A 19,442-nucleotide genomic window follows, 5' to 3' on the forward strand; every position below is an offset into this window, starting at 1 on the left:
CATATTTTTCAATGGATCTTCATGAAAGTTGATGAGAATGTTCAACTTGATGATGTCTAGGTCAAGTTCAAAAATGGGTCAACTGCGGTCAAAAACTAGGTCAGTAGGTCAAATAATAGAATATCCTTGTGACCTCTGTAGAGGCCATATTTTTCATGGGATCTGCATGAAAATTGGTCAGAATGTTTATCTTGATGATATCTAGGTAAAATTTGAAACTGGGTCACATGCGATCAAAAACTAGGTCAGTAGGTCAAATAATAAAAAAACCTTGTGACCTCTCTGGAGGCCATATTTTTCATGGGTACTGTATGAAAGTTGGTCAGAATGTTCACCTTGAAGATATCTAGGTCAGGTTTGAAACCGGGTCAACTGCGGTCAAAAACTAGGTCACTAGGTCTTAACATAGAAAAACCTTTTGACCTCTCTAGAGGCCATATTTTTCAATGGATCTTCATGAAAATTGGTGAGAATCTTCAACTTGATGATATCTAGGTCAAGTTTGAAACTGGGTCACATGCGGTCAAAAACTAGGTCAGTAGGTCAAATAATAGAAAAACCTTGTGACCTCTCTAGAGGCCATTTTTAGCTCACCTGTCACAGAGTGACAAGGTGAGCTTTAGTGATGGCGCGGTGTCCGTCGCCCGTCGTCCGTCCGTCCGTCAGTCCATGCGTCCGTAAACTTTAGCTTGTGACCACTCTTAAGGTCACATTTTTTGTGGGATCTTTATGAAAGTTGATCAGAATGTTCATCTTGATGATATCTAGGTCAAGTTCGAAACTGGGTCACGTGCCATCAAAAACTAGGTCAGTAGGTCTAAAAATAGAAAAACCTTGTGACCTCTCTAGAGGCCATATATTTCACAAGATCTTCATGAAAATAGGTCAGAACGTTCACCTTGATGATATCTATGTCAAGTTTGAAACTGGGTCACGTTCCGTCAAAAACTAGGTCAGCAGGTCAAATAGTAGAAAAACCTTGTGACCTCTCTAAAGGCCATATTTTTCATGGGATCTGTATGAAATTTGGTCTGAATGTTCATCTTGATGATATCTAGGTCAAGTTCGAAACTGGGTCACGTGCCATCAAAAACTAGGTCAGTAGGTCTAAAAACAGAAAAACCTTGTGACCTCTCTAGAGGCCATATATTTCACAAGATCTTCATAAAAATAGGTCAGAACGTTCACCTTGATGATATCTAGGTCAAGTTTGAAACTGGGTCACATGCCATCAAAAACTAGGTCAGTAGGTCAAATAATAGAAAAACCTTGTGACCTCTCTAGAGGCCATATTTTTCATGGGATCTGTATGAAATTTGGTCTGAATGTTCATCTTGATAATATCTAGGTCAGGTTCGAAACTTGGTCTCTTGCGATCAAAAACTAGGTCAGTAGGTCTAAAAATAGAAAAACCTTGTGACCTCTCTAAAGGCCATATATTTCATGAGATCTTCATGAAATTTGGTCAGAATGTTCACCTTGATGATATCTAGGTCAAGTTTGAAAGTGGGTCACGTGCCTTTAAAAACTAGGTCAATAGGTCAAATAATAGAAAAACCTTGTGACCTCCCTAGAGGCCATATTTTTCATGGGATCTGTATGAAAGTTGGTCTGAATGTTCATCTTGATGATATCTAGGTCAAGTTCGAAAGTGGGTCACGTGCCATCAAAAACTAGGTCAGTAGGTCAAATAATAGAAAAACCTTATGACCTCTCTAAAGGCCATATTTTTCATGGGATCTGTATGAAAGTTGGTCTGAATGTTCATCTTGATGATATCTAGGTCAAGTTCGAAACAAGGTCATGTGCGTTCAAAAACTAGGTCAGTAGGTCTAAAAATAGAAAAACCTTGTGACCTCTCTAGAGGCCATACTTGTGAATGGATCTCCATAAAAATTGGTCAGAATGTTCACCTTGATGATATCTAGGTCAAGTTCGAAAGTGGGTCACGTGCCATCAAAAAGTAGGTCAGTAGGTCAAATAATGAAAAAACGTTGTGACCTCTCTAGAGGCCATATTTTTCATGGGATCTGTATGAAAATCGGTCTGAATGTTGATCTTGATGATATATAGGTCAGGTTTGAAACTGGGTCAACTGCGATCAGAAACTAGGTCAGTAGGTCTTGAAATAGAAAAACCTTGTGACCTCTCTAGAGGCCATATTTTTCAATGGATCTTCATAAAAATTGATCTGAATGTTCACCTTAATGATATCTAGGTCACTTTAGAAACTGGGTCACGTGCCTTAAAAAACTAGGTCAGTAGGTCAAATAATAAAAAAAACCTTGTGACCTCTCTAGAGGCCATACTTTTCATGGGATCTGTATGAAAGTTGGTCTGAATGTTCATCTTGATGATATCTAGGCCATTTTTGAAATTGGGTCAACTGCGGTCAAAAACTAGGTCAGTAGGTCTAAAATTAGAAAAATCTTTTGACCTCTCTAGAGGCCATATTTTTCAATGGATCTTCATAAAAATTGATCTGAATGTTCACCTTAATGATATCTAGGTCACTTTAGAAACTGGGTCACGTGCAGTCAAAAACTAGGCCAGTAGGTATAAAAATAGAAAAACCTTGTGACCTCTCTAGAGGCCATATTTTTCATGAGATCTTTATGAAAGTTAGTGAGAATGTTTACCTTGATGATATCTAGGTAAAGTTCAAAACAGGGTCACGTACCTTTGAAAACTAGGTCAATAGGTCGAATAATAGAAAAACATTGTGACCTCTCTAAAGACCATATTTTTCAATCGATCTTCATGAAAATTGGTCAGCATTTTTATCTTGATAATATCTAGGTCAAGTTCAAAAGTGGGTCACATGAGCTCAAAAACTAGGTCACTATGTTAAAATAATAGAAAAAAACGACGTCATACTCAAAACTGGGTCATGTGGGAAGAGGTGAGCGATTCAGGACCATCATGGTCCTCTTGTTTTCATGGGTACTGTTTGAAAGTTGGTCTGAATATTCATCTTGATGATATCTAGTTCAAGTTTGAAACCGGGCCAACTGCGGTCAAAAACTAGGTCACTAGGTCTAAACATAGAAAAACCTTTTGACCTCTCTAGAGGCCATATTTTTCAATTGATCTTCATGAAAATTGGTGAGAATGTTCGCCTTGATGATTTCTAGGTCAGGTTTGAAACTGGGCCATGTGCGATCAAAAACTAGGTCAGTAGCTTTAAAAATAGAAAAACCTTGTGACCTCCCTGGAGGCCATTTTTTTTAGAGATCTTCATGAAAATTGGTGAGAATGTTCACCTTGATGATATCTAGGTCAAGTACAAAACTGGGTCACATGCCTTCAAAAACTAGGTCATTATGTCAAATAATAGAAAAACCTTGTGACCTCTCTAGAGGCCATATTTTTCAATGGATCTTCATGAAAATTGGTCAGAATTTTTATCTTGATGATATCTAGGTCAAGTTCAGAACTAGGTCACATGAGCTCAAAAACTAGGTCACTATGTCAAATAATAGAAAAAACGACGTCATACTCAGTTCATGTGGGGACAGGTGAGCGATTCAGGACCATCATGGTCCTCTTGTTTAAGATACAGCCTTGAAATTTTGATGACATACACAGTTTTGCACACAAATCGTAAAACTGAATTTCATTGACCATGAATGTGACCTACTGACTTTCTTAATATTTTATCATCAGTTTGACATTTGAAACATGTAGCTCATATTACTCAGGTGAGCGATCCAGGGTCATCATGACCCTCTTGTTTTCAAAAATAACTGTTATATAGGGATTGCATGATCTTAAATGCCTGCCTGTGTAAGACTTGGTTTTCTTTATCTTAGGAATAGCAGGAAATGGGAAACTTTTGCAAGGTGTCTCATCCATGCTATCCTGAGGGTGGGGAAAACAGCTGTCCTTAACAGGATGATATGTATCTTCATTTTCCTTGCCTATCACTTTAAAACATTGTGTAAATTAAAATTGTATTGGTAAATTTGATGATTGATAAAGCCATGGCATGACTGTTACTGACAACATCAGTTAGGTATTTCCTAGAGAGAGACTGAGATCTGTATCCCCCGCACACGATCAGACAATTGTATACTTTCCTAACAATATAGTTGTTGAAATAGTATGTAAATTTCATCCACTTGCTGGGCTCTTTCATTCATGGGTTTGAGTTTAACTTTTTTGTTGTGATTTTATTACTATAAAAAATACAAACAAAAATTCACATACACAGTCAAACAAATTGATGGTCTTTGGTGACCATATCTTATAAAATGTAGTTCTTTGATCAAGTATATAATACTTTTTGTTTTCAGTTTGGGTGTAGAACCAGTGGACCATGATGTGATACGACAGCCTCCACGTAGAGTGAAGGACCCTATTATAACTAGATATTTTATTGTGAACATACTGGTCTCTGCAGTTATCATTGTATCAGGAACTTTGTGGGTTTTCTGGAGAGAGGTAAAATATACTTCAAACCTGTGTATTTGAAACAAACACAAGTAAAAACAAACGTGGCATATGTACCATTTTAAATTAACTGAGTAGCAAATCTCATAGCAAAATTACCTTTCGTATATTGTCCATTTGAATTTCTTTTCTTGGCACTTGAATCAGTCAACAGAATGTTTGCAAATGTAGCCCACTTTCAGTTGTTTTAACTCAAGACATATATACACTTCCTTATAAATGTCTTGAAGGATTATAATATTTTGTTCCTTAAAAGAATGGTATTCAGAAAGCTATACAGCTTGGACAATCATTTTTTACACGGAAAAGTGTAACAATGTCTAGAATAGAGGCACTACATTATCAGTGCTTCAGCTTCATCCATGAGAAGTCACAATGCCTAATAGCTGATTTAGGTATCAGTGGAGAAACTTTAGAGAGATATAGGGATACTTGTAGCATATCTGTTTTTCTTACTTTCTTAATGACAAGTAAAAACAAAGTAAAAGCATGTGGATGCACAAAGTGTTGTAAACTCAAAGACAGTGAAAGATTTGAAAAATGGCCAGAATTTTCTTGTTTCTGGATGAAAACCTTTGATGTGACGATTCAGTTTCTAATTTACATCAATTTCCTTACAGTAATTTTGGTTTTGAAGCAAGATTTTTAAATGAATATTTTTAAGAATTCCAGCTGAACCTTTATAAAGAAACTCTAACGTGTTGATTTCTAACAATGTCTTGTATGGAGTAAGGAAGAGGTTACTATTCAGACTGAGTTACCATAGTGACATGAATTGTATTGCTCTTGACTCTTGAGTAAACATGAAAAGTAAATTGCTGAAAATAGAAGCACTGGACATTTAGATAGAATGATTGAAGAAAGTCTGATTTAATTTGCAATTGGTCATTTTTAGCTCACCTGAGCAATGCTCAGGTGAGTTTTTGTGATCGCTCGATGTCCGGCGTCTGTCTGTCGTCTGTCGTCTGTCTGTCGTCTGTCAACATTTAGCTTGTGTATGCAATAGAGGCTGTATTTTTCAACTGACTTTAATGAATTTTGGTCAGAATGATTATCTTGATGAAATCTAGGTCGAGTTCGAAAATGGGTCATCTGGGGTCAAAAACTAGGTCATTAGGTCAAATCAAAGAAAAACCTTGTGTATGCGATAGAGGCTGTATTTTTCAATTAATCTTCATGAATTTTGGTCAGAATGATTATCTTGATGAAATCTAGATCAAGTTCGAAAATGGGTCATCTGGGGTCAAAAACTAGGTCACTAGGTCGAATCAAAGAAAAACCTTGTGTATGCAATAGAGGCTGTATTTTTCAATTAATCTTCATGAATTTTGGTCAGAATGATAACCTTGATGAAATCTAGGCCGAGTTCGAAAATGGGTCATCTGGGGTCAAAAACTAGGTCATTAGGTCAAATCAAAGAAAAACCTTGTGTATGCGATAGAGGCTGTATTTTTTCAATTAATCTTCATGAATTTTGGTCAGAATGATTACCTTGATGAAATCTAGGCCAAGTTCAAATATGGTTCATCTGGGGTCAAAAACTAGGTCACTAGGTCAAATCAAAGAAAAACCTTGTGTATGCGATAGAGGCTGTATTTTTCAATTAATCTTCATGAATTTTGGTCAGAATGATAACCTTGATGAAATCTAGGCCGAGTTCGAAAACGGGTCATCTGGGGTCAAAAACTAGGTCACTAGGTCAAATCAAAGAAAAACCTTTTGTATGCGATAGAGGCTGTATTTTTCAATTAATCTTCATGAATTTTGGTCAGAATGATTGCCTTGATGAAATCTAGGTCAGGTTTGAATATGGGTCCTCTGGGATCAAAAACTAGGTCACTAGGTCAAATCAAAGGAAAAGTTTGTATATGCGATAGAGGCTGTATTTTTAGCCCACCATCATCAGATGGTGGGCTATTCAAATCACTCTGCGTCCGTGGTCTGTCGTCCTTCCGTCCGTCCGTCCGTCATTCCGTCCGTCCTTCCGTTAACAATTTCTCGTTATCGCATCTCCTCAGAAACTACCAGGGGGATTTTGACCAAACTTTGTCAGAATGATGTATTGGTACCCTAGTTGTGTCCCCCTGAAAATCAGACTGGTTCAACAAATTTTTAGTAAGTTATGGCCCTTTGTTTATTTCTATAATTTACATAGATTTATATAGGGAAAAACTTTGAAAATCTTCTTGCCCCAAACCACAGCGCCTAGGGCTTTGATATTTGGTATGAAGCATCATCTAGTGGTCTTCTACCAATATGATTCAAATTATTTCCCTGGGGTGTAATATGGTCCCGCCCCTGGGGTCACATGGTTTATATAGACTTATATAGGGAAAAACTTTGAAAAACCTCTTGTCCAAAACCACAGGGCCTAGGGCTTTGATATTTTGTATGTGACATCATCTAGTGGTCTTCAGCTAAGATTGTTCAAATTATCCCCCTAGGGTCAAATATGGCCCTGCCCCGGGGGTCACATGGTTTACATAGACTTATATAGGGAAAAACTTTGAAAATCTTGTTGTTCAAACCACAAAGCCTAGGGCTTTGATATTTGTAATGTAGCATCGTCTAGTGGTTCTCTACCAAGTTTGTTAAAATTATCCCCCTAGGGTCAAAAATGGCCCCGCCCTGGGGGTCACATGGTTCATATAGACTTATATAGGGAAAAGCTTATAAAAACTTCTTGTCAATAACCTACAACATTCAGATTTGGACCACATGTATGGTTTTGAGTGGCAAGATGAACCTTGACATGAGTTGACCTTGATTTTGACCTAGTGACCTACTTTCACATTTCTGTAGCTACAACCTTCAAATTTGGACCACATGCATAGTTTTGTGCACTGAAATAAACTTTGACCTTGACATTGACCTAGTGACCTACTTTCACATTTTTGAAGGTACATGGTTCAAATTTGGACCACATGCATAATTTCGTGTTCCGAAATGAAATTTGACCTTGATTTTGACTTTCACATTTCTCAAGCTACAGCCTTCAAATTTGGACCACCTGCATGGTAATTGTACCGAAACAAACTTTGACCTTTACATCGACCTAGTGACCTACTTTCACATTTTTGAAGGTACAGGCTTCAAATTTGGACCACATGCATAGTTCTGTATACCGAAATAAAATTTGACCTTGATTTTGACCTAGTGACCTACTTTCACATTTCTCAAGCTACAGCCTTCAAATTTGGACCACATGCATGGTTTTGTGTACCGAAATAAACTTTGACCTTTACATTGACCTAGTGACCTACTTTCACATTTTTGAAGGTACAGGCTTCAAATTTGGACCACATGCATAGTTTTGTATTCCGAAATAAAATTTGACCTTGATTTTGACCTAGTGACCTACTTTCACATTTCTCAAGCTACAGCCTTCAAATTTGGACCACTGGCATAGTTTTGTGTACCGAAATGAACTTTGACCTGAAGATTGACCTAGTGACCTACTTTCAGATTTCTGTAGCTATAGGCTTCAAATTTAGACCACATGAATAGGATTGTGTACCGAAACAAACTTTGACCTTGATATTGACCTAGTGACCTACGTTCACATTTTTGAAGGAACAGGCTTCAAATTTGGACCACATGCATAGATTTGTGTTGTGAAGTGAAATTTGACCTTGATTTTGACCTAGTGACCTACTTTCTCATTTCTCAAGCTACAGACTTCAAATTTGGACCACTTGAATAGTTTTGTGTACCGAAATAAACTTTGACCTTAAGATTGACCTAGTGACCTACTTTCAAATTTCTCAAACTACAGTCTTCAAAATTGATGCACATGCATTGTTTTGTGTACAAAGAACTTTGTCCTTGAAATTGATCTAGTGACCTACTTTCACTTTCTCAAGTTACAGCTTTCGAATTTAGACCACATGCACAGTGTTGTGTACGGAAATGAAATTTGACCTTGAGCTAGTCAGTAAGTCTTGAAATTTGGAACACACAAAAATGACACATTGGTGGGCGCCAAGATCACTCTGTGATCTCTTGTTCAATTGATCTTCCTGAAATTAAGTCAAAATGATTACCTTAATAAAATCTAGTCTAAATTTGAAAATGGGTCATCTTGGGTCAAAAAGTAGGTCACTAGGTCAAATAAAAGAAAAACCTTGTGTATGCGATAGAGGCTGTATTTTTCAATTGATCTTCATGAAATAGAGGCTGTATTTTTCAATTGATCTTCATGAAATTTGGTCAGAATGATAGCCTTGATGAAATCTAGGTCAAGTTCGCATATGGGTCACCTGGGGTCAAAAACTAGGTCAGTAGGTGAAATCAAAGAAAATATTTACTTATACTCAATATTTTTGCTCCAATTTTAATAATAATTGGTCAGAATATTTTTTTTCATGAAATCACTAGGTCAAACATCTTTACTCTGTTTAATATGTTGTGTTATGGTGTGTTTCTCAGGTGAGCGACCTAGGGCCATCTTGGCCCTCTTGTTAATGTAGTTAGCATTTCTAGAGAAGCAGCTTCTAGGTCTCCTAAATCATGGAGACCTGATATTTCTGTAATATGTCATATTTTGATATCTCACTTGAAATGATCATGGCTAAATCATAATTTTGAGTTTTATACTATTGTGTATTTTCAGATGAGTGATAACAAGATAACTCCAAGAGACACGACCATGACGTTCACCTGTTTTGTTTTATTTGATATGTTTAATGCTCTAAGCTGTAGATCGCAGGTAAGTTAAAACTTCTATGTAGGTTGCTATGATGTACTGTGCTATTAGTTAATATTTAACATATTTGTAACAAAAATAGTTAAAGTTTATGTAGTGTACATTTTAGGCTCTCTTCTGTCTAATAGTGTGTCATCTCCACTGAGTCACTTTACACAGGGTTAAACAGTCTGCATGGTTAGCTCTGTAGATAGGCTGTAAATATTGAAGTTGTGGGATTGATTCCCTGACAAGGCAAATGTTCACCCTGGCACATTAATAGAAGAATCCCTGATTTCATTGATTCATGTGGGAAAGTCCCCTGTAAACATTAATGATTTCCTTGGAGGAAGTCACATACAAACATTTCTACAAACATTAATGATTTTCAAGGGGTAAGTCCTCTACAGACATTAATGATTTCCTTCGAGGAAGTCGCATACAAACATTTCTGCAAACTTTAATGATTTCCAAGGGGTAAGTCCTCTACAAAAGTTAATGATTTCGGAAGGGAAAGTCTGCTACAAACATTAATAATTTCTTAGGTGGAAGTCATCTGCAGACAATAATCATTTTTTAGGTGGAAGTCACCTACAGACAGTAATCATTTCTTAGGTGAAAGTCATCCACAGACAATAATCATTTCTAAGGTGGAAGTCACCTACAAATATTAATAATTTCTTAGGTGGAAGTCACCTACAGACAGTCATTTCTTAGATGGAAGTAAACTACAGACAATAATCCGAGGGGGAAGTCACCTACAGACAATCGTTTCTTACCTGGAAGTCAACAGACAAAAATCATTTCTTAGGTGGATGTCACCTACAGACAATCATTTCTTAGGGGGAAGTCACCTACAGGCAGTAATCATTTCTTTGGTGAAAGTCATCCACAGACAATAATCATTTTTTAGGTGGAAGTGACCTACAGACAATCATTGACAATTACTTCTTAGGAGAAGTCACCTACAGACAGTAATCATTTCTTTGGTGAAAGTCATCCACAGACAATAATCATTTCTTAGGTGGAAGTGACCTACAGACAATCATTTCTTAGGGGAAGTCACCTACAGACAATAATCATTTCTTAGGGGGAAGTCACCTACAGACAATAATCATTTCTTAGGTGAAAGTCAACTAATAATCATTTTTAGGGGGAAGTCACCTACAGACAATAATTATTTCTTAGGGGGAAGTCACCTACAGACAATTATCATTTCTTAGGTAGGGGTCACTTACAGACAATAATCGTTTCTTAGGGGGAAATCACCTACAGACAATAATCATTTCGAGGAGAAAGTCACAAGTATTAATAATTTCTAAGTAAGCTATTTTATACAGGCGAGTTCAAAGCGTACAGTATGTAAAGTGTATTTTGTTGATATATTTCAGGACAAATCTGTACTACAGTTTGGATTTTTTAGCAACAAAATGTTTATAATGGCCGTTGGTGGCTCACTGATTGGTCAGCTACTTGTGATATATTTTCCTCCTCTGCAGAGAGTTTTTCAAACAGAAGCTTTATATTTATCAGGTAACTTTTAGTTATTATTTCCCATTTGCCTGGTCTGTCTGTCCGCAAGTTCAATTCCCAGGTGGGGCGTATGTTCTCAGTGATGATTCGATGAAAGACACTGTGTCTGAAATCATTTGTCCACCTGTTTTTCATGTGGGAAAGTTGCCAGTTACTTGTGGAAATCAGTTTGTACTGGTACAGAATCCAGGAACACTGGTTAGTTTGAATGCCTGCCATTACATAACTAAAGTACTGTTGAAAAAACGGCATTATACCTAAAACAGGCAAAAAGACTGTGTGTCTGTCCATCTGTTTGTCACAGAAGTTTGTCTTAACTGCTTGTCAGAAATAACTGGTTCGGTTTCAGTCAGACATAACAGGAAGGTGCAGTACCAAGGCTTGTAGTGTCATATGTCATATCCAGTTTATGATATGTTCAAAAAGGCTTTACAGCAAGTTCAAGAAGATGTGATATATTCAAAAAGGCTTTACAGCAAGTTAAAGAAGATTATATGATATGTTCAAAAAGGCTTTACAGCAAGTTAAAGAAGATTATATGATATGTTCAAAAAGGCTTTACAGCAAGTTCAAGGAATGTGATATGTTCAAAAAGGCTTTACAGCAAGTTAAAGAAGATTATATGATATGTTCAAAAAGGCTTTACAGCAAGTTCAAGAAGGTTATATGATATGTTCAAAAAGGCTTTACAGCAAGTTCAAGAAGGTTATATGTTATGTTCAGAAAGGCTTTACAGCAAGTTCAAGAAGGTTATATGTTATGTTCAAAAAGGCTTTACAGCAAGTTCAAGAAGGTTATATGATATGTTCAAAAAGGCTTTACAATAAGATCAAGTTTCAGCTTAAAACATTCGGCTGTTGTAAATCTGTGTTATTATGAATAAATACTATCTTCTGTTCTTCTTTTCAGATTTTATATTTTTAATAACACTGACTTCGACAGTGTTAATTGTGTCAGAAATACGAAAGTTTATACAGCGCGTTCTGGACAAAAGACGGAAACGTCAGCGAGAAGAAGATTCATACTTCTTTGTCTGATTGTGATATACATGTTTGTTATTATTGTTATAGTCAGTATAGTAAATTAATAGATCTAGAAACTCAATTTCTCCATTTAATGTAATATTGTTAGTGTTGAATCAAATGGGAAAAATCATGTTTTTTCTCCTTTTGAAAGATGTGTTTTACATTAGCCCGTGTTATTTCTGTTACGTATTGATTGAGATTTACCAGAGTTTTATTTCAACGTAGATGTTAAATTTTTTCTCAGCACTTTTTTCAGTGGTAGTTTGAATCTTTGTGAACATTATGTAATCATTTAAGTTGAAGGTTCAAAATTTATAAGATTTGTTTTTATTATTCACCCCCCACCTTCCTCCTCTTTGGGACGACATGTAGTAATTTCAGTGTCAGACCGTTTATACATTCATTTGTCCTGATTTAATGATAAGTCTGTAACTTTGCCATCCATCCATGAAGGGGAGGTGGGGTGACTTATTTCTGTCATGCTGAACGGTTCTTTTCAGGGTGCTTTGGACACTAGAGGAAGGATGTGCTACACTTGAGTCTGTAATGCTGACAAGATCAAGTGTATTTTACTGTCGAAGACGACAGGGAGTGGAGAGACCAACTAATGCCATCTGCTAGTATTTTTTACAATCAAAAAAGGGTGGGGAAGGGTATTAATGTCCCTGTAATCAGCGGTTATAATCCTAAAATGAATGCATGAATTTATTAAAGCATTCAAAGCACTTGCCTTTTTATTTGTGTATCATTTTAACATTATTCATTAGCAGTCTTGCACTGTTTTTTTTTTTAATTTGCATTGAAAAGGCTGCTATTACTGTTAGGTCTGAGTTGTGCATGTGTGCATAATAAAGGAATATGTGTGTTTTAAATCATGTAAGTATGAAAGAACCTTGTACTGATATGATGTGATTCCTAGAAAGTAGCTTGTATTGTACAGTATTACAATTAACAAGTGAAATTAAAGTATTCAGTACATTCCACATTGTGCTTTATAAAAAAAGGTTTGTATAATAGTGTTGTTTATAAATAAAATGTATATTTTAGTTCATGTGTCTTAATTGTGGATAAGTTTTAGATATTGAACAGTGGGTTGAAATGATTTATATTTATAACTTAATTTAGGTACACTATAATAAGTATTTTTGGCTCATCTCATCTTAGCACTCACTGATGAGCTGTTGTGAACTTTCTGTGTCCATCACCTGTTCATACAGTTTTACTTCTTTTCATGAATCGCTCGATTGATCTTCACCAAACTTGGTAAAAAGCATCCTTTCATGGACCTTTCTAAAGGTGTTTCAGATGGGTAGCTAGAGCTTGAACAGAAATAGTTTTAAATGTATTCTTCTCATCAACCACTACGAATTTTTACTGAACCTTGTCTGTAGCATCTTTAAGCGGATCTCAAGTTTATTCATATTATTGTGCTGGGACCAAATAAGGGCCTCTGCAGGGGTCTGATGTTACAAATAATTTTATAAGAAAAACAAACTTGAAAAATGTTCCCCAAAAATGAAAGGCTAATAGGGGAAACATGATTTTACATAAAGTATTGGCTATCGGCCTTTTGCGACTTTTGATCAAGTTGCGTCACTAGGATTGTATTTGGGGCAGCTACACGAGTCATGAGTATTTTATGGAGATGCAAATTTTATTCCATCTGTTTACAGTGAAAGACCTAAAAGTGATATTTCTACATTTTATTGATACCAGTGACAATGTGCCTTGACCTATTTTTAAGGTCATATCGCTCTGTGTCTGTACTAGTAGAGGATGAATTATGCGCCCTGTGTGGCTGCATTTGAACTATGTAAAGCGCCTTTGAACGTGAAATTGATCATGAAAAGGGCGCTATATAAATCTGGTATAATAATAATAATAATAATAATAATCTTCAATGTTAAGGTCACCCAGTTCACAAGTTCCTTTACAAGTCGTAAGGCTAGTTTCCCTGACTATAAGAGTGGGATTTTACTTCATGTTGTCATTTGGTTCATATTTTCATCTGCCATCTATCAAACTTGGTCACTGGAGTTAAATCTAAAAAAATAATTCATCAGAGCAATCTTAAATGCAGCATAAAATCTACATATCCCTCCTCAGGTGAGCGACTTTGTTGCTAATATATACATAATGAAAGGTTCCCTTTTACCTTTTAACTGTGCCAGTTACATAAGAAATGCTTGAATATGAATTAGAAATACTCTTATTTGAAAGTATTATAAATTGTTGGAAATGTATTTCAAAACAAAGTTATCAATAGAAGTTGAGTTATGTATTTTTCTAGTACAATAATCGTTTATATTGAACTTTCACTTGTAAAAGTTATAAAACATGAAGTTAGCGCCACCATCATGTTTGTTCTACAGTCTATGTAGTTTCAGCCATTAATGTTCAAAATTAATTTTAAATTAAGCAAATTGCTGTGAACTTGGAGAAATTTAATGAACAAAAGAACTTTGGAATTGAAAAACCTCAAGAAACTGATATTATTGATTTCATTTCATCTTTATCATGTATATGTTATTCATTAGTATGATATGTTTAGAATAAATATATAGTTATTTCGTATTCTTTAAAAAAAACTTACTAGCTCAGTTGAATTTCATTCAGGGTGAGCTATTAATATAGGGGGATGGTCAGTGTCTGTTGTCCTTTGTCTTATGTCAGCATTTTTACTGAAACATCCCTGAAAGTACTGGACAAAATTACACCAAACTGGCTGCAAGAACTATAAATAGGAAAGCTTTTAAACAACACTTCATGAACCACTCTATATTTTCATCAAACTTGATGTGTAGCGTCCTTGTATGGACTTCTCCGAGTTAGTTTCAGTGGTTTGACTAAGTCCCTTAAAGGGGCCTCCAGAGCTGAAAATAGAGAAAATCTTGAAACAACTTTCCATAAACCAGTTGTTTGATCTTCATCAAACTTGTATGACCCGTTCAGTTCCATGTAAATCATTCAGCTTAGGGCTCGCCAGAGCTAAAAATAGTAAAACCTTTAACAGATATCTTCTCATGATCCACTAGATTTTTCTTCACCAAACTTGGTCTATAGCATCATTGTATGAACCTCTCTGTTCATGCTCAAATGGTTTCTTTAGGCCCCATTTAGGGGTTGCCATAGAAATAGTACAAATAAGACATACTCTTGAACCACTTGATGGATCTTCAACATACTTGGCTGTAGCATCTCTTGAGGGACCTTTCTCGATTGTTTCTGAGGGGTTCTGCATGACTGTACTGAGGGGTAGTTAGAGCTTCAAAAAAATAAACTGCTTGATAAAGTTTGCTGAAGTTGGTCATAAGCATCCTCCCCTTTACTTCTTGTCAAGATCTTGTCTATTGTGATAGTATATCCAAATGAAATAAAAACAAAAAACTCTAAATTGTTACATTTAGTTATGACATATTTAAGGTCAAGGTCAGGTGAGCATCTTTAGGGTCGCCATGGCCCGCCTGTTTTATTTATATTGTGATGCCATATATAAACACTGTTTGAAGCAATGACAACCTAGAGAGATATAAGTAGTTACTTTCATTTTGTACAGAAGTCTTCTCAGTTTGTGCAACAACATTGAAAACAACTGAGCAAAGCGTGTTGTTGTAAAGTCAACAGTCAACATATTGACCAGTCCGCGTGGAGATTGCGGGTTTAACCAAGCCTTAGTAATGGCACTTCCATGAATAAACAAGCCTCAAGCTTTCTTGACAGTCCAGTTCAAGGGAGAAGAAATGACACATTGTCATGATAGTATTCAGATATATGGAGACACCAGTCTGTATTGAAAACATGCCATTGTTATTCCACATTGTAGATTTCAATATTTCAATCAAATGCATTTTTGCTTGTGAAGAAAAAGTTGGCGATTTGTAAAACATGCAGAAAAATAAATATAGGCTATTGTTTACTTTTTGATATCCATATATAGAACAAAAATGAGACAGTGTGTCTTTAAATATTGTTGGTTAGATTAGTGGATATATACACCGTATACAAAAGACATTAATGAAAATAGAATTATCGAGATAAGTAATTTGTTGGCTTTTATGAGGAATATTACAATTTTATCTAGACTGTTAAAACAATAGGCAAATCTATTGCACTCACCTGTTTGTTGCCATCGAGGTCAAGATCTGGAAAAGTTTTTGTAAGTAAGCTGGTATCTAAGTAACCAAACATGGGAATTAATTGAAATTTTACACATTAATTTTGTTCTCTGTGCACATGTTCCATAACTCTATTTTACTTTTTAGCTCACCTGAGCCAAAGGCTCATGGTGAGCTTTTGTGACCGCTCAATGTGCGTCGTGCGTCCGTCAACAATTTCTAAAAAAATCTTCTTCCTGAAAACCACTGGGCAGAATTACATCACACTTCACAGGAATGATCCTTGGGTGGTCCCCTTTCAAAATTATTCAAAGAATCGAATTCCATGCAGAACTCTGGTTGCTATGGCAACCGAAAGGAAAAACTTTAAAAATCTTCTTGCCCAAAACTGCAAGGCCTAGAGCCTTGATATTTGGCATGTGACATCATCTAGTGGTCCTCTATGAAAATTGTTCAAATTATGCCCCTGGGTTGAAAAGAGGCCCCGCCCTGGGGGTCCCAAGTTTTGCATAAGACTTATATAGGAAAAAACTTTAAAAATCCTTCTGCTTGAAACTGCAAGGCATAGGCTTTTGATATTTGGTATGTTGCCTTGCCTAGTGTTCCTCTACCACAGTTGTTCATATTATGCCCATGGGATGAAGAGGCCCTACCCTGAGTGTCCCAAGTTTAACATAAACATATAGGAAAAAAAATAAAAATCTTCTTGTCCTAAAATTCAAGGCCTAGGCCTTTGATATTTGGTGTGTAGCATTCCTAGTGGATCTCTTACAAGATTGTTCAAATTATACCCAAGGGGTGAAAAGAGGCCCCGCCCTGGGGGTCACTTGTTATATGAGTTATATAGGAAAAAGTACTTAAAAATTATTAGATCATAATTCCTAGACTGTTTAATTATAATTACCTGATGACCCCAAGTGATTAGGGGTCACCTGACTGTGACCTTGACCTACTTTCTTGTTTTTTAAGGTACAACCTTGAAATTTGGATGACAGGTACAGTTTAGCACACAGATCTTAAAACTGACTTTCAGTGACCATGAATGTCACATACTGACCTAATTTCTTTATATTTTAGCATCAGTTTGCCATTTGAAACACTGACCTAATTTCTTTATATTTTAGCATCAGTTTGCCATTTGAAACATTTGGCTCATATTACTCAGGTGAGCGATCCAGGGTCATCATGACCCTCTTGGTTGAAAAGTTATGCCCCATTTACCTTTTTAGTTTTCACAAATTTTACATTTTTAGTGACAAGGGTTTTGAATAGACGAGCGCTGCTGTCCTCCTACACCTATTGTTATTTAAAATCATAAAAAGGAGAATGGCAGCAAATATTTTAAAACTTGCGAGATAGTAAAGGCAGCTGCACATTTAAAGCATTCGGTGTTTAACTCGAGTAGTCAGGCATAGTGCTAGTGTAGATTAATGGATCAATGCAATATTTATCAATATAGACAACAGAGTTGATGTGTGCCAGTACCTTTTTGACCATTCAGTATCCCTATCATTTTTGCCATATATTTTTTGTAACTTCCTGTTGGTCAGATGATGTTCAATTTTATTTCATTTATTTAGTAACATGATTATTTCATTAAATTGAAAAATTCATATTGAGCCTTGAAAGATCTATCACTAGAATTATAAAATGGTTGCATCACCAGATTGTATTATGGTATTTGTTGACCAACAAATATGCTGCATTAGCAGAGGGTATATGGTATTTGTTGACCAACATACATGCTGTGTTAGCAGAGGGTATATGGTATTTATTGACATGCTTGAATGGAAGTAATCTTGACAAGTATGTTGTTATTATACAACTTTTTATACGCCCGTTTGAACTTTGTCCGGAGCATATCTTCTTCATGCATGGAGGGATTTTAATAAAACTTGGCACAATTGTTCACCATCATGAGACGGAGTGTCATGCGCAAGAACCAGGTCCCTAGGTCTAAGGTCAAGGTCACACTTAGAGGTCAAAAGTCAAATTCAAGAATGACTTTGTCCGGAGCATATCTTCCTTCATGCATGGAGGGATTTTTATGTAACTTGGCATAATTGTTCACTGAACAAAAGAATTACAATAATTACAATATTTGCAAATACAGGTGCTAGTGTAAAGAAATTTGCTATGATGGGCGTATATTGTGACATTCTGGCACTCCTGTTTGCATTGTGTATCTGGTAACAATTGGATTCAAATGACATTTTGTTCAAATCTTTATATTTTGCTTTATGGAAGTAGAACAACAGTTAAGAATGCATTCTGCTGTATCTCTCATATGTAACAGTATCTGGTACATTGTACTGGCAAGCCTATTACATTGGATACATTGTACTGTTGTTCCTATTTTCCAATGCATTGTTCTACATTGATTATGCTTATATCTTTTCTTCTGACAGGGTTGTCTCGAATCCAGCTAGTATGTGAGAAGTGTTAAGACATTATATTGAATCATGTCCATAATTTTCAAACAAACATATTCCTGTAAAATATCTTAAAATTGTAATATCAATAAATTATGAAAAACGTCATTAACATTTTGTTTTTATACTCTCATCCAACTTTAAAGAGCAGGCTCTGTAGAAATCATTTTAGTAGTCAATTTTATCCGGATTTTTTTCTTGAATAATATGAAATCCATAGCTATTTATTCTGTAATTTTAAGGATTATCAAGAGAATAAAATCTTCAAAGATCCGTTGGAAACAGAACCTAGTCAAGCAAAATAAAAGCAGACTCAGATTGACTGAATATTTAAAAGGGGTAATTACATCTGCTTGTACCATTGTGCTTAAGCAGAATGAAATCTTTGAGAGAATGCAACCAAGCGTTGAATATAGTAGCAGAATTGGTTCGATTGATTCTGCAGTGAGAGGTTATGAATGCCCCTTAGCACTGGACTATATGGAATCTCAAGGAACCAGAAAATATAATATCACAAGTCCAAGTACTAAAAAGATCATTTGGAAGTATAGAATGCAGATAAGTAGAATTTCAGATTTGGTTTGATTGCACTGCTTTATGAGCCCGGAGGTTAATGTGATGTTTGAAAGCAAGGTTTTATTGTTTCCAGAGATGTTACTATATTACTATTTGTACTAGTGACCACAATGTAAGTTAGATGCCACAAAAATGCTGCCCATGTGTGTTGTATTTACCAGACAAACTGTTATGAGATATAATAACAACATATATGTAGTGATTACCTAAAAATAGTTCATTCATAAAAAATACTTTTTTGCAAAGATAACTGTTTTTCTTCAAGTAAAATGTACTTGCATCGTGGTGTTAAGATAAACCAAGCTAAGTGAAACATACACACTGCCTGTTTGTGTTGTATTCATACGTAAGTTCACCTGGTATGAAGAGATAACGGTTACCTTCATATTTACTAGTGACTTCAAAATAAGTTATGTGTGTATTATAGGTTATTAACTTTGTATCAGGAAATAATTATGCACGAGTTCTGCAGCGAAAATACTGTGCAACTTTAGGAGCCCTTCTGTGCATTAGTTCATCATGAGTGGGTTGCTGGATGGCTTCCTCACATGAAGAATTGAATGACTCGAGCAAGGCTTAAACCCACATCGGTGAAGAGCAAGTGATCTGAAGTCTTTGGCCATAA

The 19,442-nt window shown here is 35.8% G+C and overlaps 1 protein-coding gene across 2 annotated transcripts in view; it reads left to right on the forward strand.

Moving 5' to 3' along the window:
• LOC123549090 (calcium-transporting ATPase type 2C member 1-like) overlaps window positions 1–12,485 on the forward strand; it is a 64,138-nt gene extending 51,653 nt beyond the window's left edge. For both annotated transcript variants that reach the window (XM_053545640.1, XM_053545641.1), the window contains 4 exons: window positions 4,296–4,443; window positions 9,065–9,160; window positions 10,528–10,669; window positions 11,579–12,485. In XM_053545640.1, coding sequence (XP_053401615.1) covers window positions 4,296–4,443; window positions 9,065–9,160; window positions 10,528–10,669; window positions 11,579–11,706 — 514 coding nt within the window. In that variant the 3' untranslated portion in view covers window positions 11,707–12,485. The remainder of the gene's footprint in view (window positions 1–4,295; window positions 4,444–9,064; window positions 9,161–10,527; window positions 10,670–11,578) is intronic.
• The last annotated feature ends 6,957 nt before the right edge of the window (window positions 12,486–19,442 follow it).

Source organism: Mercenaria mercenaria, chromosome 6 (genome assembly GCF_021730395.1).
Source record: "Mercenaria mercenaria strain notata chromosome 6, MADL_Memer_1, whole genome shotgun sequence".
Lineage (NCBI taxonomy): Eukaryota > Metazoa > Mollusca > Bivalvia > Venerida > Veneridae > Mercenaria > Mercenaria mercenaria.